This window comes from Belonocnema kinseyi, chromosome 8 (genome assembly GCF_010883055.1).
Source record: "Belonocnema kinseyi isolate 2016_QV_RU_SX_M_011 chromosome 8, B_treatae_v1, whole genome shotgun sequence".
Lineage (NCBI taxonomy): Eukaryota > Metazoa > Arthropoda > Insecta > Hymenoptera > Cynipidae > Belonocnema > Belonocnema kinseyi.
In genome coordinates, this window is record NC_046664.1 from 91,606,240 (window position 1) to 91,630,806 (window position 24,567).

At 31.4% G+C, this 24,567-nt stretch overlaps 1 protein-coding gene across 3 annotated transcripts in view; it reads left to right on the forward strand.

The window, feature by feature from the left end:
• The window catches only part of LOC117178820 (zinc finger and BTB domain-containing protein 49-like), a 94,565-nt gene extending 80,067 nt beyond the window's left edge, over nt 1–14,498 (forward strand). For all 3 annotated transcript variants that reach the window (XM_033370312.1, XM_033370314.1, XM_033370313.1), the window contains exon 4: nt 12,961–14,498. In XM_033370312.1, the coding sequence (XP_033226203.1) occupies nt 12,961–13,971 (1,011 nt within the window). In that variant the 3' untranslated portion in view covers nt 13,972–14,498. The remainder of the gene's footprint in view (nt 1–12,960) is intronic.
• The last annotated feature ends 10,069 nt before the right edge of the window (nt 14,499–24,567 follow it).

Sequence of the window (24,567 nt, forward strand, 5' to 3'; positions counted from 1 at the left end):
ACATGCAGATGTACAAATATATACATGTATCTATATCCATCGAGTATGGATAATAGTGATAAACAACAGATATTGCATAGAATATTATATACACTGGCATATTGCAATAGTTAAATAATTATGTGAATAAAAGTTAATCTCACTAAAAAAAATTAACTAGGCATATTAGTATGTAGATATAAGGGACAAAACTTTATTGTGTAAATCGCGCAGCATCTAGACAGTACCACGGCGACGCGTAATCATAATTAAAGACATTATGATATAAAAATTAGGCAAAATAGTGCCATGAGGAAGAGCGTTAAGACTTAGGTAGATAATAACTTTATTGTTTTGTACGTTGGGCACTATTTGACGAAACAAACGAGTTACGCGTGATATGTCGTTCAAATCATTAAAAAAAACAGTGCTCCACATTTTCTACTATTATCCAAGCCGCACCGCACACTCAGGATCGGGCATGTTGAACATTTTTAATTTACTTATGTTCTCTTAGGAAAATCATTCCTATTCTCAGAGGATTGCTATTTTTTCAATCAACCGACCTTGTTGCCTATACATCGATGCGTTATACGAATAATAGGCTATCTTTTTGTTACCGTTGAGAATTAGGCTAACTTCATTTTTTGTGAAATTTATTAAACTCGTAGAAGTGTTAAAATAAATTAAAATCTTTTCAAATTTCTTGTTTAGAAAGTTATAAGAGCATAAATTACATTATAAGCTGTAATAAAAAATACTGAAGTTTTGAATTCGTTGGAAATATTCCGAAAAATAATACGTCATTTATTCCTCCTGTAAACGTAACTAAATGAAGTTAGCCTAATTCTTCACGGGATCGAAAAGATAGCCTATTCTTAGTAGAACCCATGGACATCTCGATCAATCGCATATGGAAACTCTTTTTACAGGAATTTTGGTGTTTAATATGTTTGTGAAATTTTCGTTCAGGTGGCGAGAAACAAGTAATTTTAATTTCTTGATGTCAAAAATTACTTAGTAATTAAATAACTTAGTTCTTATTTGGTTAGACATACTCTTCAGTAGAGAAATGTATGCTAGGTCAGGCGCGAAAGTTGAGAGTCGAATAGAATTCTAAACAGAAAATATTCTGTAGGGAATTCCGAGAATATTTACATCTTTTGAAAGTGAATTCAACTGAAAACAAATCTATTCACTTGAAAATTATTTGAATTCAGTAAAGTTCTGAAGAATTGAGTGAAACTTCAATTCGCCGGAATTCATTTGATTTCAACAGAAATTACTTGGATTTAATCGAATTTTCACAAATTCAGTTTAATTTGTTATAGGAATTTTAGAATTCAGTAAAATTTAGTAGAATTAAGTAGAGCTCATTCTTCTTCACCATAATTAATTATTTTTCAGCTAAAATAATTAGAATGTTTATAATTCATTAAAAATCCTTGTAAATATTAAAATTTCAGACAATTTAATTATATTTCAGTTAAATTCATCTGTTTTGACCAAAAACCAATTCGATTCTATATGCAATTAACTGGAATTGAGAAAATACACCTTTATATTATGAGAATCTAAGAATGTCGTAAAAAACTGTAGTGGAAGCAAATATCATTTATCGGAATTCACCATAATTAAGTAGAATTCATCATAATTCTTTAAAATTCATTATATTTATTTTTTCAATTCATGAAATTAAATTCTATGTGAAAAAATAAACAGCTTTCGCCTCCGCCCGGTATTACTCTTGAAAAAATTTATATCTATAGAATTCAGTTCAATTTGCTGGAGTTTATAATAATTCACTAAAATTGAATCAAATTGTCGTGCTCTTAAATCAGTTGAAATCAATTTAATTTAGTTGAATTCTGTAGAATTCGCTTTAAACTCAGAGGAATTTATTCACTGTGAATTTCATGGAATTCGGTAACGTAATCAAATTCATTGATATTAGCTTGAAGAAAATTGACTTAAATTTACTACACTTCAGAAGAATTCACTTTATATTCTGACATTCATTGGAATTCATCTGGAATTCAATTAAACTATTTTTAATTTAATTGAGATCACCTTACATTCACCTGAATTCTCCTGAATTAAATTAAATAAATTTTCAATTCCATTGGATTTGAGTTTAGCGATTTCGAATTAATTCACTTGAATTATTTAGTTAAATATTTCCTATTTTGAGATTATTCTGTGTGATATTTCCCAATTTTAAACTCTCCAGAACATTAGAACTGTAAAACTGAAAGTTTCTAGCAGTAGAGAAAGTCGCGTTTGATCAGACGGGGAAAATGGAACTCTCTTATTTTGTGCTACTCCAGTGTAATAAAAATCTCCTAGAAAGTAAAATTTTTATAATTCTATTCAATTTGGGATGCAACTCTGCAAATTTGAAATTAAAAACGAAGTTTCAAAACAATGTGCTGACATGATAGAATGCTATTAGATGTAATCTCTATATGAAGAGAGGTGCAAAGTAAATGAATAATAATTGGTCTGGTGAGTTCATCCTTCATTCTCGGTTTCCAGCAAGCAAGATATTATCAGTTAAAGGCAAGTTATATTTTCAAAAAGTGCAAAAGCATATTTATATTGTGTAGATATACAAAGATAAGAGAATATATACAATACTCTCGCCAGCTTAACGATTCTTTCGCAAACTGGACAAATAATAAATAAGAACACGATTAGTCATAGTCACGTTCTTTTTCCCGTATAAAAAGGACAATTTTTTATTATCTTGATAAACACATCGCAATAATAGAACGATAAAGAAACATCGTGCTGTCACAAGATTTGGCAAAACAGATCATTATAATTATAATTATATAGAACCCACAATATAATAGAATCTCTACAATTACAGCTGAGTTGAAGTAGCAAAAAATCATTTATGTTGCGAAACAAAGATGATTATCTGAAGCAACCAGGTTTACCCCAAGTCTATAAACATTACTCCGACCTGAGATAAGGTTTTAATGAGAGGTGATTGCATGTCTGCAATTTTAACCCAGATCGGATTGGGGTTTGGAAGTGCGATGTCAGCATCTGGGAAAAATATAAGAGCAATACGATAATCGAGGCATGAATTCGTTATTAGCGGAGAGCCCACATGGAAAGTTTTGGCGTATTAAATGCAAATCAGCACGAGCAACCCTTTGGCATGGTACGCGAAACACATCCGATCGACATCCGAAAACACCAAGCCAACTTTCTATGCTTGTTAAATCTCCTTTCCACGCGTACACAGATTTGCACATAAACACACACGTTACATTCGCATTCTACGGAATGGGTCCTGCCAAATCGGAATTTCCTCTCTCGTTCAAGCACCCTAATTTGCTATTGCGACTCTTCTATAAAATATTACCGTTACGTGGTATATGGGAGCTATTCCGTGCCTCGTGTTTTTCATCTTGATGGATTATTCTACCGACTCCAAGGAAGAACAACTATAGTATATTTGCGAATTCAACAAAATGTTCAAAGTTTGTGACAATTTGGATTTGGAAGGCTTGAAATTAATTTTAAATTGTAATCGGTTGACTGCTTCAAAACTTAACTGCTAATCTAAACACTCTGTCATAAATGTTGATCACATGCCCTTCCTATAGTAAACATTAATCAATACAAAAAATGAAGACATACAAGACCCTCCTTGCTCTAAACCCTATGATAGAAAATTGCGTCTGACAATAAAATCCATATCTACTGAGTACATTAATGACGTTGAACCATTCCATAGATTTTTGCATTCAGTGGAACGCACAAGAGTTATACTGACCTCCATGGTCATTGTGTTTAGAGATGTGTAATGTGTAATCCGACTATGTATTCTTCATGACTTCCAAGTCACTCGTTCCGTCGAGGTCAGGGGTGTACTTACCTGAGACCGCCCTAAGGCACGCCTACCTGCGCGATTTCTACTCAAGTTACGCCTACACACCCACGCACTTACGCATACGTAATGCGCTCGTGCGCCTTCGCTTCTTCAACATTCACCTACGCCTCAACAAACGCCTACGTCTCTCCCTACCATCAAACTCCACTTATTCTAACCCCCCCCCCACCCTTACCCTTGTAACCCCAATTTACCCTAGTTGAGTTGCAGACACTCATCTTCCCGAGTCTCACCTCCCAACTCCCTACAACTCCCAACTCCCCCTATAAGCGGACAAGCCGACGCGGAACTCGCAGCTGGCGTCAGCAGGTCCACTACTACCCCAGTTTACACACTATGCGCTACGCGAAGTTGCAGATCAGGTCACCGCGAGGTCACCGAGTGACACTCAGCGGAGTCAAGGGCCTCGCATTTCCAAACCCCGATCTAGATAGCCGATTAGCTGATAAAAGGATGGGAGGTTTAAGAATGGCTGAGATAGGACTCAAAAGTAGCCCTGGTATTATGTATAATTAGCCTCATTAGAACATAACTTGAGCCCCTCCAAAATGTCCAAATTTGAAGAAACTGTTTTAATGATTTATACTCACATTTGAAGGGTGACAGTATAGAACTAGATAACCAAAATTTTTATTGAAAGTAGGTGTATCGCATAAAATATCTTCAACAATCAAATACATATAGCGGTAAAAGAAGTTTTTCGAAATGTCATTTTTTGATACAATTATTTTTTTAAACTGCTAATAAAATGTTAGTTGAGATTTAATTAAAACTTTAACATTGTAATAATGTTTTCAACCTTTCAGCATTGATCTTTTTTGAAATTATTTACGGCACTGACTAGTATTGCGAAATTTTCCGTAAAACGAATAGGTCATGTATAGATTTAGGACTAGTTCGAGCATGTAGTTCAAACATAAAATATATTTTCTTATTTTTTGCAGATAATTAGCAAAAAATGTCTGTCCTTTTGTAATAAAGCTATCTTCAATATTGATTTTTTTGGAACAGAATCATTTTTTTGGATCCAACTTTTTTTATTCTTATTCACCATCCTCATATCAGGAAAAAGTTGTTATTTTCGCAAAAAATTGACAATTCGATTATAATCGGTATGCAAAACTGAATTTTAAAAAGCATGTAATTTTAATTTCAAAATTCTCGTTCAATTTTTTCGGGATTGGCTAACTTATTTACATCAAACTTTATTTACCCGTATTCAGAAACTTAATATCGCTTTCGAGGCTACATCAATTTTAGGTTAATATCACTTTCAGATTGATTGACCCCACTGGATAACTACTGAATTTTTTTTTGCACTTTGAAAAACTTATGTTTTGTTGATTCTCTAATTCAATACTACCACCCTTCATCTAATTATATAGACTATCAGGTTTTTAAATAATTAGTAATTTCATATTTTTCGTTCGGGTAAAATTATTTCTTTTTATTGAAGAAAACATTTCTTGGGCACATTCAGTATGATCATGTCTAAATTAAGTAATTTTTTTATTTAAGATTTGTATTCTCACAGTGATATAAATTTTCAATTAAAAAAATATTAATACACCTTTTCACTAAAAATTATTTTTTTAACAATAAAATTTAATCGATTATACATTTAAAGAAAATTGATTCAAGATTAGAAAAAAAGCATAACAAATATATTGCGAGATAAAAATGAAAATTTCGAAGCTAAAATTCAGTGTCTTATCTTGACTTAAATTAAGATCCAAAAAAGTATGAATTTTGGTCTTAGTAGAAAAATAACTAAATTTAAGCTACTTTATTGACTTCATAACTAAATTTCAGCCAAACTTAAAATTAGGCCACGCCAATTTTTAAGATTTTTTCCATATAATTTTATGCTCGACTTGTCTCCAGTTTAAAGCAATATGGTCTTTTGCTGGAAATAATATATTAATACTATTAACCCAAAATCAGGATAATCCTGATAACGGGTTTATGATTATTTTAGTACCTTGTTCTCGGTTGGATCCACTTCACTTCATTTAGATTTTTATTTCGTACAGAATCTGTAGTTCCTTTAAATTAAACAAAGCTTAAAATATTGTTAAATAAGGTCAACTGTATTATTTGTTTTCAGTCGAAAATTAAGATTGAGTTCTTCTTTTTAGACAAAATATGAGCTTATATTTAGCTGTACGTCCAAAAACGAGTTTAAATTAAGGTGCAATTAAAACAATCTGTAACGGAAACTATACATTATTCTGTGCATTTCAGCTGTATTTCTCCCTTCATAAAAAAGTTAAGTTTTTCTTATACCTTAATTTAAGACCTTACTTGACCTCAGGCTAGATGTAGGCTCATCTTACCAGATGTAAAATATACATGACTTGTTGGGTCCAATTTCGATTTTACTTTCAGTATTTATAAACAGATCATCAGCCATCCTAAATTTCATTGTTGATCATTCAATGTCTCGAAGAATGTTAAGTGCAGGAATGTCTTACCTCTATTTCGGTCATAAATAATTTATTCAATTAGTTGTTTAAGCTAATGCAGAGGCTTAAATTAAGTTTTCTAACTTAAAGCAAAAACTAAGACTTATTGTTAGCTATATTTAAGTTGAGAGAAGTTTTAGGCAGATTTTCAGGCTGCAATCAAACCTTTAATACGCTGAATTTTAATCTCGGAATCTTAAATTTAATCTCGCAATGTATTTATATTGATAGATTAATTTTGGAACAAATTTCTATAAATACGCCATTAATTAAATGTTAGTGTAAAAAAGTATCCAGCGAACAGTTGGCTATAGCATCGAGATTTTGTGCTTTTAACCTTACTAACTGCGTATGACTTCATGTTTCTACAGATTTTCTTAGTTAATTACATCGAAAATTAGTTCAAAAAATAATTTTCGCTGCATCTGTGAGAGTTAAAATTATGTTTTCCACGTTACTTTTTGGCTGACTTAATTTACGTCCAAATAAAGGCCTGGTTTAAGCTATATATAGTGGCTTATTATGTCTAATCTGTGCACGTTCAACAATTGTCCTTTCTATATTGCATTTAAAATTCCTTTTCCCTGCATTTCTTTATTTTCTTTATTATCTTACATGTCAAATTATTATTTATTTATAAAGCAGAATGCTACATCATTAGGTTTCCTTGTCTCGAGTTTTTGCGCCATTCCTGAGAATTTGGTGTTTTTGCATATTTACACATATACACAGATGCAAATACACATTATTGCACATGTGTAGTAGTACACTTGCAGACAATTATAAACAGAATTATAAGCTTTTCCGTATGTAAAACGATAATGACAAAACCTACGAATTGTTATGTTTTTCTACAGTAACGTTTGTACCGAATCTTACAACAATAATTGTACAATATAAATGATAAAACGTACCTATACGACATAGGATACCCAGATGCAATAAATTTTTTAAACGGTGTTACCAACGGAATATTTTTCATACCGAGTACTACCAGACGATTTATGATCCACGGGAAGCACACACGCACCCGTCGATAATAAACCCACTCATTTCGTTTTGTGCCAACCAGTCTTTTTAAAACTTTCATTTGCAGAATATGGTCGAACATACCTGTATGTGTATACTCTCTTATTGTCATTGTGGTTATGATCATCATTATTAAGCTCATCATTATTATGGTCTTCATCATTATTGTTAATATTCTTGTCAGAGGTACCTATCGATAAAAAAACAATAATCATACAATGGTGTCATCATCATTCTTCGAGAATATCATTAAAATTGTTCTCTGAAATCAACTGCTCATTTTTTTCCCAGACATATCGATGGATTCTACGAATATTCGGCTATTGTTCAGAACGAATAAGCACTAGTGTATCGTTCCGCTACGGATAAGACCTAGTTTAACTTCATTTAGCTAAGTTTTTAGGAGGAGTACATAACCTTTTATTAGTCGGAATATTTCTTACGAATTCAAAACTCCAGTATTTTGTATTACAGTCTATAATGTAATTAATTTATTAATAATGTATTACATTCTGTAGTGTAATTTATGTAATTTTTATTTCTTTCAACACTTCTACGTGATTACTACATTTTTTACGAAATGAAGTTAGTCTAATTCCTATCCGTAGCGGAAGGTTAAACTAAAGCCTATTTGTAATAAGAAGATAGACGCTTTCTTACCGGTAATGAAACAATAGCCTAATATTCGTAGAACTCATCGATATATTTCATCATTGAGTCGATCTCATTTTTCAAGTGAAACAAAAAGTGGATTATGTGCAAGACACTTCATTTTTTTGCAAATAGAAATAATTAATCACAATTATCGCCACGATAACCAACTTTGGCACTGTCTTGCACTGATAATCGAATTGAAACCCAACGAAGAATATACCTTAAACATGAAATTTTGATGAAAGAATGAAATCTTGTGTCTACGTGACAATTTTGATAAACCTTTGTGTGGAGGGAAATGAGATCACGTGGTAACGAGTGTTTTTTTATGTGCTAAATTTTTGGTAGAACTGAAATAGTTACTAGTGCTTTTCCAGGACTTTAAACTTCTATATTTCTAAAAAAGTTTGGTTCCTTCGACGTGAAAGAATATCCAAAGGAAAGATCAATCCTTCAGTGCATATCTTGTGAGAGCTATATATCTATTTTATAGCCGCACTTGTTTCCACGGGTTTCTGAATTTTTTATAATCACAAACCCACCGAAAAGATTAAGATATTAATTCGATGCAAATATATTTCCTCCAGAATGCATTATGCAAAACTCGAAATTTACACACATTGTCTAAAACACTCTAAAACTCGTCTCAAAAGTACTTGTAACCAATTGAAATGTAAATTAATTTTTCGAGAAGGCACGTATCTTTGCGTGTCCATAGGAACGCAACGAAGACAAAGAAAAAAAACGTCAATGGTTATTATAATTCGTATTATTGACTGGCACATAACTTTAAAAATTAATTGTGTTATCTTCAATTTTACAACAATGGCAAAATCAAGCTTGATTACTGCTTGATCAAAATTACATATTTTTAGACATATACAAAGGTTTTTTTCTTTTAATAAATGTACTATGTACGCATACATATACTCGTTCCTTAAGTCACCTGCACGATACGCGCTTTCTTCGATAGATGGGTACTACTATACTTAATTTGAAGTAAGGCCATTTTTCTGTTCTTAGAAGAACGAATGCATATCATAGTTGTAAATTAACAATTTGTGAAATAAAACTGCAAACTGTTTGTGTTAATTTGACGGCATTTATTCTCCATTTATTCCTTTTTTTTTAACATTTTCCGCTAACTTATTGATATAGAAGAAATCTTCAGAATGTTATAATAACTGTTACAGGTTATTTTATATATTTTTAAACACTAACACTTTAAATTATTTTTATAAATAATGTAGCTAAATTTTTACATATTTAATTATTTGGAAGCTGAAAATGTCCCTAAACTTCGCTTAGCAAAAAGGGATCTAATAGGGTTTTAAAATACAGAAGATATCTACATGTTAAAAAAAAAAGTTTAAACATAGTAGGTTTATGAAGAAAAAATTTAATGATTCAGCAATTTCAGAGATTTAATATTGCAGGTTTTATTGATCCTCACTTTTCAATTATACAATCTTTAATATTTCTAATTTGATATTTAGCGCTCCCGAATCGACATAAGGGAGGCCCAATAAAAGAAAAGTTTCGAAATTTTGTTCGACAGCCCCTATTTTGTTATGTTCCGAAAAAAACTGAACACGTAATTCTTTTTTTAATAATAATGCCCACCAGCTTCTTAAAGTTTCTCATAACAATAATATGGGGAAAAATACATTTTTGTAAATTCTGTCCTTAACGTGCAAATCTGTGATAAACTATATAGCCAATACTTTCATGATCTCATGAAAACTTTTCACGGAATACTAATCTATGATTTTTTTCAAACACCCTGACCCCGTTTAATGGTGCCCTAAGAACTACCCCATGAAAATGCAATGAAGATTCTGCGGAATATTTACCTTAATTACGACCTTTTTATTCTTTTATTTTTAATATATCCTTACACTGAGAAAACTATATCGCATGAATTACAATGTATAGCGTAATTACTGCGCTATATATCGTAATCATCGCATTATAATAGCGCAAAATCGTGATATCGTACATTGCAAGTTTTTACGTTATATACCGCATGATTGTGCAGTCTATAACGCAAGAATTTAAGTTTATTACGCTATCACATTGTGCTTCTTCTTTTGTGATCTCGCGAGGGTTCGAGTAGTGAACAAACGATCACAGGAAAAATTAAAGATAAAGTTTACATCGATTCCAGGTGAAAGATTCACTGGAACAAAACTTAACCTTGCCAGATAAACTTTGCATTAATCGAAGATAATTTCCGATTTTTAACCTTGCCTGGATAATCTTTCGTCTTATAATCGCTCCATTTTTATTCGAGGTGTAATGACAATTACGACGCCAACGCTATCCAGCGTCGTTTAACGTCGTTAAATTTCAGAAAAATGGGAATTCCCATCTATCAGTTACATTTTGCATCGACGAGTTCAGAATCATTTTCCTAACCTCACTGAAAATATGTTTAATCATTAACCGTTGCAGGTCTTACCTACAGCAAATTTTTCCTTTTTTCTGTGATTGTTTTAAATCTGGTGTCTCGATTTATAGCTCGAACTCACTCATACTCTGCTTTTTTCCCATTGCTGCTAAGGACGCCGCGCAGTGTAGAAGACGATACTAACCAAATTTAAATTCATTTTTTTTCTGTGATATTAGTGCATTATAAGCTCCGGGAACTGATTGTACGTTATCATATTGCGCTTTCTTGCAATATAGAGATTTTGCGATATCTTTTTCTCCCTGTAGAATTAGATAAATTAGTAGATTTCTTGTACTATTAAAATTGATTTTTAATTGTTTCAATAATTACGGTTCATTTGAACAATTTCTTTTTTAAAGAATATCGCGAATTAAGGGTATTTTATTAATGCTTTGGTATATTTAATAAACTTGGAGAGTGTTTATTTTTATTTCAATTGTTTTTTCTCGTTTAAATCATTTCTTTTGGTATAAATTCAACTTTTAAAGGAAAAGGTTAGAAAATCGTACTTTTTTGCTAGTTTTTAAAAAGTTTCAAAACGTTTCCCTGAATCTTAATTTTTCTGGGTATCTTCTTATTGCTCAAACATTTTTTGTTTATTTAAAACTTATTATCTAATAATATCGTGAATTAATGGTACTTTCTGATTGTTTTGGCCTAATTTATAAATATAAAGAGTGAATCTTTTTTTTATTTTAGTTGCCTATTTATTGTTTGAACGATTTAATAAGAACAATTAAAAATAAGGAATATATGTTCAGAAATAGATGTTTACGTTAATCAGGACATATGATTGAGAAAGTACTGCTAATTTGCGATATGACAAAACTATAATTTTTGCAAGCAAATACAAATTGTTTCAACAATTAACTGTAGGTCAAAATATCTAAGAATTATAAGAATTTAATGGAACTTATTGAAAAATGGTAACAACAAAAGACTTTTTTTAGATTTTTCTTGTAAAAATTTGGAATTAAACTATTTGTTTAAATAAAGAATAGAAAACTAAAATGATAAAATTCACTCTTTAATTTAATAAATCGTTTTAACAAATAAAAATTACTCAAACAATAAGATGTACTATAGATAATGTAAGATGTAGACTAAAATTTTAAATCTTTTTTAAAAACTAGCAAGAAAGTAAGATTTTCTTCTTTTTCGTGCAAAAGTTGGTTTTAAACCAAAACAAGCTATTGAAACAATAAAAAACAATTTGAATACAAATATGCACTCTTTAAGTTCATTAAGTACTCCATAGCTTTAATAAAATACTATTAATTCGCGATATTCTATCTGTAGAAATGAAATTGTTATAATGAAGACTAATTGTTTAAACAATTGAAAATTATTTAAAAAATACTTAATATCATTGTAATTTATTCATTTATGATCTATGAAAAAATGAGGAAAACTAATAGTTTGCTAATAATGAAGAGCAGTATTCCGCAAAATCCTTATTGCACATGCATGGGTTACTTTTTAGGGCACTATGAAGGAGGCTCAAGGGGGTTGAAATAACAAATTATTAATGGATTGGTATTCGTTAAAGAATTTTCATGTGATCATGAAAGTGTTGAATTTATTACATACATTGTTCAATTGGAAACGATTATAATTTCAAAACGTTCATTTTCAGAATAGATAGTAGTATCTTTTACATTTAAAAGATTTTAAATAAAAACTGTAACTTAAATTTTAATGGCTACTAATTCCAGTCTTTCACGTTATATAATTTTGAATATTTACTTTTGAATAATACTTTATCCAGAAAGACTCTCAATTAAACTTATTCAATAAAAAAAACTTTCAATTTAAAATTATACAATATTAACATTTCATTGTCCACTTGGATATATGTAATTGTTAGAATAGAGTTTTTGACCCTTCACATTATAACGGGGTCCAGTTAAAAATAGACTCCACCCCAATATTCGAACCCTGACCGCTGGTGTTTCATTTGACTTGTAGAAGCTCGAATTTTAATAAACACCGTTACGTTACAATATTTCAATTTGTTAAGCTTTTGAAGGCCTGAATTTAAAACTTTGACAGGACAGAACCTGGGGAATGCAAGTGAATTTTTTTCTGAAACTTACGTAGCCAGTAGGCACCCTGTACCTATAACGACTTTTACATCTTTTAACGTAGTTTCAAAATATTAATAGTATTTTAGTCCAACTCTCAAATCTAATTTTTACAATATAATCATATTTTCCAAAGATTGACCTTAAAAAATTAAATTTAAATAAGTTAAGTTGATAAAATTACAATCATTATTCTATCAACTAAGTTCTCTAACCCAAAATACATAACACAACATGACAGACATTTCAGTAGTGAGATTTAAGTTTCTTCAAACATACTCATCCATAAGGACAATGAAAACGGTAAATAACTCAGACGATTATCTATCAATCCTTTGTCGATCGAAGCAATATAAAACCAAAAATAAACATTTCTCTTCTGCTCCTCAGGTTTCTCTAGCTCTGGGACTAGACGCGAGTAGCTGGAATGCACTAGTGGAGCGAACAGCCGCAGGAAACGGTGTACCTGGAGCTGACGGATCATCCCTTCTCTCCGGAGGGTTTGCCGGAATCGCAGGTCTAGCCCGAAGGTGTGGAGTGTGCCTCGCAACTTTCCCCACAGCTTTTCTCCTGCAAAGGCATGCCGTTCTACAGCACGCTGGTCCTCCGGGAGACGATAAACCCTTCACCTGCGAACAATGTGGACAACGTTACCGCTATCGATCCGCCTACGTCAAGCACCGAGAACAAAACCACCGAGCTCGTCTTCCTGCTGACAAGCTCTTCACCTGCGACGTCTGCGGTATGCAATTCAGGTATCTTAAATCCTTTAAGAAACATAGGTTAAATCACGCACTTGAGCGTCTTCAGAGAACACCAGAGTCGTTAAGAACATCCGCTGCTGAAAGAAGTGACCAAGTCTCCAGCACTGGAGAACCTCTCCAAATGGAAACTGGAAGTGATTCCAGTCCAGTCAACGTGGAAGACCTGTCAGCGGAAAATTCAGAAAACACCTGTAGAGAAGAAATCGTTTCAGAAACAGCTTGTGTTCAGGAGAATCCCGAAATTACTGATACCATCGCAGGCAATGGAGCCAGCGAACCTGGAGAACCAGATGATGGTGGCCTTGATGATGAGGTTCGAAGAGAACCCATGGAAGCCACTGTCAGTGTTTCCAGGACTCACGAATCCGATAGAAGGGAGCGAAGATTTGCCTGTCCATTTTGTGGAAAATGTGTCAGGTCCAAGGAAAACTTGAAACTTCACGTCCGAAAACACACTGGAGAAAGACCCTTTGTTTGCCTTTTCTGCGCGAGGGCATTCGGAGGCAAGAGTGATCTCACCAGACATCTACGTATTCACACCGGTGAACGTCCCTACCACTGCGAGATGTGCGGAAAATGTTTCGCTCGCGCGGATTATTTATCCAAGCACCTCACAACCCACATCCATCAACGCTAATCCAGGCAGAAATCCGACAATCTCCTTCGTTCCTCCTTTCCATTTCTTCCGAACGCTCCAGCTTTTCCTGCTATCAGCACGAAGAAAACGCTTCCGTTGAGACTTCCCAGCTCGAATATGATATTTCTCAGTCGATCGATAAATGGAATAATCAGGAGTGAATAGGATTGTTGGATTTCGAGGCTCTTAGTAGGGTGGGTTGATTTTTGAAATATTAATGCTTTCCAACAAAAGATACTAAAGATTTTAAAGTCTTTTACTTAAAACTTAGATGTTCATACGATTGTTGAGACTAACCATTTCTCTGAAAGAAATTCTTCTCCAGAGCCTCGGAAATAAATTAGTTACTACCTTGTCAAACCTGGTGAGAAATTCTGCTATTTTATCTTTGGATTTCTCATCTTTCACGACAAACATATTAAATCGAGAGGAAAATCACTTTAGCCGAGCTGGTAATTCTCCATCGATTAGAGCGCGGATCGCGTTTATTTAGAAACAGCGGAGAAAAATATTAAGAGAAAAAAAAACAGAATTGTATCCATCCAGCCCGCGGCCCACCAAGATGCGTCAATTAAGGAATAAGTAACTAAAAAAAAGAGAAGAAGATAAAAAAGATAAAGATGAAAAGGCACATACGGACTACGATCCTAATTTCGAGCCTTTCGGCAAAGGCCAAGAGCCTATAATCGTAGACATCAGAAAGATTTCTATGTACATTATGCTAGTGAGAATAATTTGTGATAAGGATCAATTTAAACCAAAGAACGCGACAACGCGGTAAACAAGACGATGGTTATAAGCTCTATTTCCTCTTCCTGCAATAATAATACCATTAGTTCATTTTTGTTGTCGTTGTTGTTATCTCTCTTCTTCTTCGTGTGACGAATATCTGAAGATTGATATGTACGTTATTATACCTATCGTAGACGTAGTGAATACTGTATTATATAATCGACTGTTACTCATAGTTTCTCCCAACGAAAAATCCGATCTGAAAATTAGGAGAAAAAAATTGATCGATCGCGATTTTATACGTGAAGGACGAGTCGCGGAGAAAACGCGACGCGTGCACTAAACGGAAGTACGCGCCACAAGTCTATTATTGATGAAATATCTTGCAAATATTAAAATAGAAAAAATTATGCTTAATTTAATTTTATAATATTATCTTCTGAAGTACAAATTTATTCAATAATTTCCATTTTCTCATTACAAAGAGAATAATTAAAGTAACTAATTCTGAAAGCTTTTATATTAAAGAACATCTTTTGGAAGAAAGATAATTTGTAGAGTACGTTCAATTTTTAACTTTAGGAATTTTAGGGCATTTAAAATTTAGAGTATCTCTAATTAAAAATTGGGCTCACAATTTTACCTAGGCCAAATTTGAAACTTATGTATCTTTATATTTTGATTAAAAACACATTGGAGTTAGAAAATTCTAAAGACTTTGCTTCGTGTATTTCCAACTTTAAGTGCATAAATTCAACAGAAATAGAAATAATCTTTAAAGGCCACTTCAGCGTTTTAGGATTATAGTGATAGACGAAAATGAGTTAAGGAGAATTAAAATTCTTATTTTTGTAACGTTTGGTCTTTCAAAACATAAATAGTTATCAGTGAAGATTAGCAACATTTTTTTCAATAATTAAAAACAGCGACCAAACTCTGAAAAGTAAAAATGAACCTAACTTGGATTACTATGTAACTTATAACATAAAAAATAGTTGAATAATTTGCGTTTTATTATTTATTTCTTAAATAAATATTTTTGAATTAATAGTTTTACAATATCCAACTAAAGCTCAAATAAGCAGACATGTTCTTAAATAAATTTTATTTTGAATTTATGAAATATGAATACAAAAATTTTCATCTGAAAAGGATCTGAATATTTTAATTCTGCAGTTTAAAACATATAATTTCAAAATCTCTTGAGCTCAAAAGTTGAAGTATATCTCAAATTTAAAGATATTTAAATCTAAAGCCTTCATGATTGAAATGCTTAAAGGCTTCACGAATTTCTATAAGTATATTTGTATTTTCATACGTCAATTTTAAAATAACTATAAAAACTCTTAATTTTCCAAAATTCAAATTAAGTAAATTTTCTTATAAACAACTTATATGTTCCCTTAATACTAAAACGCTTTTTTAAAGTGATGTACTTCCGGAAAATGTGCCGGTGCCTTTGAATCCCAAATTTCTTCCAATAAAGAATTTAGTTTTCTTTATGTTCGTCTTATTCGTGTAGTTTCAAAACTCGCTTATCTTGTAGATTTGTCGTCGAAAGTTGGGAAGTAGCGTCTTTACTGCACGGTCTATACAGTCCTTTAGAAAATTTCATTTATCGTTGTCCGTTGTAAAATATACCTTTGCCGCAAACGCCTGTACAATAATGAAAGAGTGCCGACATTTTTTGTAATTTGCATTTTTAGTTTCGTATCTCTCTTTTCGTTCATTCTAAATAAACTAAACCAAATCTAAACTAATTCTAAATAAAAGTTCATTTGTAAAATGTGATTCAAATATTTCATGCTTTAACTATTCAGAGAATAGCTTGAATTTATTGATCTAGAATACATAAATCTATTAAAAAATCTTATAAGTGATGAATCTGAAAATTCGGTTAGTTGCTGCAAGTATTTGTTTTTCAATTGACTTTCTATTACTCTAATTATTAAAATTAAAACAAAGCAAGTGCATGGCTCTGAAATAATGTCATACGTTGTTCATGATCTGAGAAGAGTTTAACACACTCTAACAAAAAATTTTCGGAGAGTTTCACGTGTGAGATTTTTCTGTCGGCTATCATCCATACTTTTAAAATAGATACGAAAGAATACTCTTCTATTCAAAAAATGGTCGGTATTTCTTCCAAGTTCGACGCGTTTAGAAGGCGGTAAACGAAGTTGAATCACGAAGGTGCTACCTAATAATTAAGGTCAATCGCAAAATGCCAGTCGGTTCTTTTTCGCAACATCGTTGAAAGCTGTGCCAAAGAAATTGTGACAAATTTAATACACAATAGGTGAGGCGGAAAAAGAAAACCTATTCGTCCACTTTCCCTCCATAAAGAAGCGACAGAGACTGACTTGGCACTGCGGAAGGCCACTTAAGCTAATTAAACGTCCTAAGGTCTAAGGTTGTAAAGAAACATTTTTATCCTCGCTTCGCAGGATACCTTCATCCGCTACATTAACGAAAAACGACTAATCGAGTACAGAGACACAGAAATAAAGAAATAAATTATTAATAGTATTTATTCATTTCTCAGATTATTTTTGGGTAATTTTAAATCGATAAATTGAATTTGTTAATCGTTAAAATCTCAAGAGATCACACACTGATGAGTTTGAGAAAAAGGAAGGATCTGGAAGGGAACGAAGTGTCATAAAGTTCGATTTCTTATTTCTATTCTCCTTTCGTCGATTTGTTCGTTGTCAGTCGTCTCTAGTAAAGAATAAAATAATAAGTTGGAAGCAACGAAACAATCGCGACAAAGCGGCGTACGAGGAAGCTGAAACGTCCGTCGTTTGATCGCTTCTTGAGCAAGACGATTCCTTGGCGCCTGGAGTCTGACGGTTTCGATCATTAATTCAAACTTAAAGTCACTTGCTGCACCGCATCCTTTTCTCTATTATTCTCTATTGTCAAGGAAAGTCGGTAGACTTTTCCAGTTAAATCTGAATTGTCACTTATCCTATAGGAGCAGGATAGTCAAGTGTTCCCACCAAAAAATAATTTTTTTTATCGGATTGAAACACCATACGATAAGTTCATTTTTCAACCGGTTGTCAATATACAGGGTCCTGAAGTTTTCACTTTTTCACGCGTTTCTTCACCTTCACGTTCGTGTAACTTCTTTTAGGATAATCCCATTGGACTTTTATGATAGCGTTTTGGAAAGCGTTTTTCATTTAATTTTAAATTATTATAACGACATTTTTGTTTAATTTTATATCCTTTTTTTGAAAATCAAAATTGAAATTTATTTTTTTTTAAACATATTTAAAATATTTTTCTATTTCAAAAAACAGACTTTTCTATTCTTTTTGAAATCATATAGAATAAAAAGTGGGCCGCAAATGTTTTCTTGGTCAAATTTATATTTTTACGTTATATATTTCATCTCACACCTTTTATTTTATTCAGAATGAGCTTAAAAATCTACATTTGACCAAGGAAAAAAATGCGGCCCACTTTTCATTCCACATGATTTTAAAGAGTATAAAAAAGCTGTTTTTTGAAATAGAAACAAAATTTTTTCAAATAGGTTTTTTTTATCAATTTCAATTTTTATTTTAAAAAAAATACAGTTCTATTTTAATATATCGTTACGATACTCTTAGAGTACATGAAACGAGCTTTCGAAAAGACTACATATAATAAAGTCCAATCGGATCATCCTATAAGAAGTTACACTAACGTGAATGTAAGAAACACGTGAAAAAGTGAAAAATTCAGGCCCCGTGCATGTTTACAACCCGTTGATAAATAAACCTATGGTTGGTGAATTGATGTAGGTCTACTAGAACTATAATTCAGCAAAGTTTTAACCCGATCTAAAAAAAAAAATTTTTAGTTGGAAACACTTGACGTATTCTGCCCCTATAGTAGGATATTCCCCAAGCATTGATAATAATTTCAGATTGAAGATTAATAATCAACTTTCCAAGGACCGATAATATTTCTGGTGCAGCACAATTGCAGACAGTGCTTCAATTTGAGAAACCAAAAGCAAAAGATACTTTTTCAATTTAAAAAAAAAAACATAAGTAACCATCCCTGTATGCTTAAAACTTTTGTATCCGATAGGAATATTTAAACAGTTATTTTTTACTCTGAAGTCGATACCAGATTTCAAGATTTAAAATTAAAGTGGTTTTACTGAATTTCAATAGCGATATTTTGCCAATATAAATAAAGACTCAATAAAGAAGCAGTTACGAAACATTCAGTACTAGAAGGATAAACTTTTCTTAAAATTTATTAAAAGTCTAAATAGGGACGAAGGTACTAAAAAAGTCCAATTTTATTGTTTGTATTTATTTTTGGAAGTAATTGTGGGATTGATGTACCAAAAAGATTCTGCTAAAATAGGATTAAATCCGTCCTGTTTCCTAATTTTAAAAAATGTTTACAAGTCCAACTGTATGTCCAAAAATAGTTTGAAAACAATCCTGCTGTGGAAGAATGTTATTCGGAATGAAGGAATAGAAAGACAGTAATTTTTTTTCACTAAAATCCTACGACCACTCATAAAAAATAAGGGAATAAAAGAAGTTTTCCAGTGTTCTTGTCTTAAAAATAAATTAGAACTTTTAAAGATGGACTGAAACTTTTCTAGTACTTTTTTTTCTATTTTGAATTTTTTAAATGCTAAGAAAAATTAGCACGTTCGTATTAATTGGTGTAACACTAAGTACTTTTCTTGTTAGTACGACTTTATTCGGATTTCTAATGGGATCCCGACAGGACCTTAGTTTTACTCAGATAAAAGTTTTGAAACATATATCTTTATAATGTTTAGCGCTTACTAAATGTATACTAATTTCGTTTAATAACACAACATTTTTATAATATGGGTTCAAAATTCAATAATTTGCTTAGGCCTATCAAAATAGTAAATCTTTATTTTTATTTTTTCAATATTGATATTAATTTTAAATAAAATGTACAGAAAAGAGAAATTATCTTTCCAATAAAATATGAATTTTGACTTTTTTTCTTTAATTGAGCTTCATAAGTAGAAAAATAAAAGCACAAACACAATTGGGATGATCGATATATTACGGGTGCTTTACACATTTTTAACAATAAATCATAAAAAAAGGAATAATTCATAGAAGCTAAAAGAATATTATCTCCCCTGAAGCGATGAGATTCGAACAGATGTTTTTCCAGTATATAAAGTCTCTATTAGTCAAACTGAGTAAAGGCGATTTATTCGATCCAGTGGTTTTCAAGCAAAATTCTTTTAGCAGAAATGGGGCTGCGAGTGATTGTATATTGACACGAGAGTCAACACTCTCTTAACAAAGTCATACTGGAAAATATTATCCATTCCTTTGTGAATGTACTCTCTGACGAGCAAATCCGCCCTCTGCATTACTGTTAACAAGTGACAATCCAATTGCGTTAATTGCGACGCAGGTACAAAGCTTATTTTCCATTTTCTTTTTTAATTAACTGTCGATTGGTAATTGATTTTGTCTTTCTGTGTAATAAACTTATTAGTTGTCCGGATACAACATAATCTTAAGAATACAATGTGGAAAGTCCGGAAATATTTTTAATTCTTAAGGCATTTCAAAATTTGGTAAATAGTAATTAAAATGTATTAAAATTCAGTGTTGCCCAAAAGGGAACTCGCTGCTACAGTTGGATTTATTGATCAGTGTTAGTTAAATTATAATTTAAAAAATGAAAACGAATTAAGCCTAGTTTTGAAATTTGTAATGATTCATAATTTAAAAATCTAAAAAAGTCCATTCCCCTGAGTGACGAAATTCCGAAATCAAACCCTTCAACAATAAAAAAATGTGGAACTTTGCAAATTTTTGGTTTAAAAATTTTTCAAAATTTAAAGTATTTATTTAGACAAGTTTTCACATTTGCATCTATCTAAACTTAAATTTGTTATAGGTACACAGATACTTTCAACTGGCAGGAGTTTGAAAAAATTATTCAAATTTGAATATTAAGGCTGAGCATTTTACAGAAAGTTATTTACTTGTAGTCCACTACCTCCCAACACTACTAGAATCATATTATTAATTCATTATTATTTTCATAATTTGTTTTTACAATACAAAAACTTTACATATGTTGATTTTCCTATTTCATGTTTTTATTCTCTTGTGTGTGGATTGTGTGATATCCAATCGTCTTTTAAATAAGATTATCAAGCAATGATACTTTAGGCATTAATTTTAAGGTTGCTCAATTGAATTTGGATGATAAAAATTGCTTCTTTCTTTTATAAAGGAAATAATCATATTTACAGTTTCCAAGAATCTGTTAAACTAAATATGTGATATGACTATAATTTCGATTAATCTAACTTAATTCTCAATTAAAATTAGTTTTATATATTTATCCTAACTGGAAATACGTGCCTTTGACGGCGTAACTTGTCAACGATTAACAATACAACGATTGAAACTTTTTATCTCATATTTATTAAGAGAACGTATTAATTTATAGGAGGTAAGAATGTTATCCTTTCAAAATTAGAATACAAATAATAAATAAATTTTGGTCATTTATAATCACTCGAAAACCCGTTATCTCAGAGCAAAATTTCACAATCAGTACCTGAAGGAAAATACAATCAATGGTTTAAAGCAGAGATAAATTAATTAGAGCAGAAAACTTCAACGAAACGAACGAACCAGGCGACATGGAATTTATGGGCATTTTAAATGATTAGCTAATTATGCAACACCAAATAAGTGGTATGTAGATAATATACACATACGAGAAAAATTATAATATATATTATATAAAGGAAAAATATAATCTATTACTGAAAAGTTTCTACAAATTTATTACGAAATCAGTTAAAAACTAAAACAAGAGTTTCAGTATAAGTTCTACCTAGAATAAAAGGATGAACATTTTTATTCTGAATAAAAAAATGTAGATTTTCATTTTTTTTCAAACTTCTTCAGTGATGGAGAAAATTTCGCGAACAATGACGATGACGCAGACGATATGACGAGAATAACTTTATTATATATACAGATATATTTAATGAATGTTCCTATATTTATATTGTAAGTAAATAATAAGTGTATTAAATTGATATATTCGATGGTGATTTCAAGTTTTTACGACAAAACAATGAGTGTCTCTCTAGATAATAGCCGACGTGATGTTAGTAAGTAAAGGTGAGTGAAAGCTGTGTAAAGGCGACAAAACAGCAGGAATCCTAGATGTGTATAGGTGAACTAGAACCGAGAAAAAAATGTCTCGATTAAAAGAACAGTGGCGCGTAAAATGGCGTAGGCGAAGCGAGGGTCTTCCTATACTGACTGAACGATCAGATGTGATATACGCGTAAGAAATAATTAATTGATAAATATTTACTGCAATCGTATAAAATATAAATGTAATTAATATTACTAGTATGATTACGATATACAAACAAACATTATATCTATATAATGTGTATAGGTAGATAGGTACATATACAATGTTTTTAACCAGTTTATCGATGTTCCGAGGATCTAGCTATTACGCTAGTAAGTAGTTTTACTGGCGAAATTCCAAGGCCAAGACCTCGTCGTTCGCGTTCACGAGGTTCGATTCTATTTCATTAAATTTTGAACCTAATGCATTTTTTGCGTCAAGCACAAATTATTTCTAATGTATCTGATTTGGGTAAATCCAAATTTATTTGCAAAATAAAAATTTGTATTAGGTTCGGAGCTTACTGAAAATTAATATAGACAGAAAGAAAAGATTCTTAGTTCCTAACAACATTGAAGAAGTTTTCCTGGCGAGATTTAAGAGTCTTTCAGTATCTTAAAAAGTCCAGATTTATGCAAAATGAAAGAATGAGGTTTAAGAAAAAAGTTGACAAGTCTAAATAAAAAGGAATGCAATTTCGATTATAAAAAACCTGGTATGATTAAATGAACGCGCTCGGGAGATCGATGGATATTTTGAGATGGTTGTAAAGAGTGGTTGATTAATAATAATTAAAAGAAATCTTTCCTCGAAAAAAACTCAATTTCCAAAAAACGATGAAAAAAGCGATTACAGGCGCTCCATGCAATAACAATTTGCTCAATCCTCGGCGTCCGTCGGTCCGTCCTTCCGTACGGAACGACTAATATTTTAGGAGACAGTTCTAGGGAATAGTAGAAATTAGTAAATCTTTAAGAATAATCCGACTTTAAACGTAGCTGAACGAACTTTCTCTCTATTTTCATTCTCCTCCAGTCTCGGTGTCTTCGATGTCTACTATTCTAAAGAATGAAAAAAAAAGTTTAATATTCCCCGTAACTGCGTATAGCGTCGAACCGATTCTCTTACGCAGCGCGGTTGCAAAATGTATCACTAAAAACGTTGTACCAGCCACGCTTCGTAAAATTCAATGAATGAAAGTTTCTTCTGAAAAATAAGATTTTCCCAAGGGAGGGAGCGACGAGCACTCTAAAAAACTTTCCTTTCTTCGAACAAAGCTCGGTTGAGACTATCATACATAAGGGTGTTCGTGAATTTTCAGCTCGTTCAATCTACATCAATTTTATCGGATTTTTTACTTTATCTAATTGTGAAAAAAAATATTAATTTATTAATAGAACAAATAAGAAATAACATCTGAAACAAGGTCAAGAGATACATAACTCTCATTAAATCTACAAATTATTGCATCATTCTAAATTGGAATTACTAAAATTGTAGAATTTTAATTATATAACATAAAACATATATTAAAAAACACTCTCAAATCAAACGAAATTTTTTCAATTTTTTCATTACAACTCGACTGCTCCATGTAATATGGAATCAAGTTCTGGTAACTTCGTACAACGAATCAAGTTACGATTATTATGTATATGAAACATTAATCTGGGGTTGCTCTGTATATGAAGTCAATTCTATTTTTTGACAATTCGATTTTCACAATAAAATAAAAACGGAGAACTATCTGAAGCATGTCATAAAGTTTTAAAAAATTCTATATAATAGTCAATATTGCCGACAATTCCATAACATTTCAATACGTGCTCCCAAGCAACAAAACCTCTGACAATCACATAATTCAAAAGGAACAGTTTAAATTACATGATTATTAGAAAGTCTTGGTCAAAATCTGACTGTCTTTATCATGTTAGAAGTCAATTTGACAGATAAGCCCAGTATAAAACTAAAAATGTAGAAATCTGTTTTGTCGATGTAATATTATGAATTTGCTGTTTCAAAATATAAAATTAATAATATAAAGGTTCATGAAATTCAGAGTTTTATTTTAAAAAAATTCGACAAACACGTCGAGCAGTTTTGATGAGCGTGGTATATAAATAAGAGAAAAAATATGTAATATTGCAACTTTCTAAAGAAATAAGAGCATAAGATGTACTTCTCCCCATGTATTTTTCAAATAAAATTTATGCAGCGGACAACTTGAATAGCAGCCATAGAAAATTAATACTTATGAAGTGGAAAACTTAAACACTGAATAAAACGTTATGAAGTTATGTGAATAAAAATACACAAAGCAACCATAGCAGTTTATGTGATGTTAGGGTGAATGTAAATAATGATATTTGGCATTAGCTTCATTCTCAGATTATGACATGATTTTCAGATAACAGTGTTACCGGAGGTGTTACCTGGGCTGTAGAGCGGCCTGCTCTATTATATGGATTTATTATATGGAATAACTTTAACTTGATTCTTTATAAGGACTTACTTGAACTTGATACCATATTGCGAATTCGAATTTCAGTCGCATTGTGTTTTCTTTTAACAAATTTTACCAATTAGGTTTAAAATTAAACAGTTTTTTAAGCAGTTTTAATTATAAATATATTGATGTAAAAATTTTAGTTTGAGCATGAAAAGTGTTTAAGAGTTGTC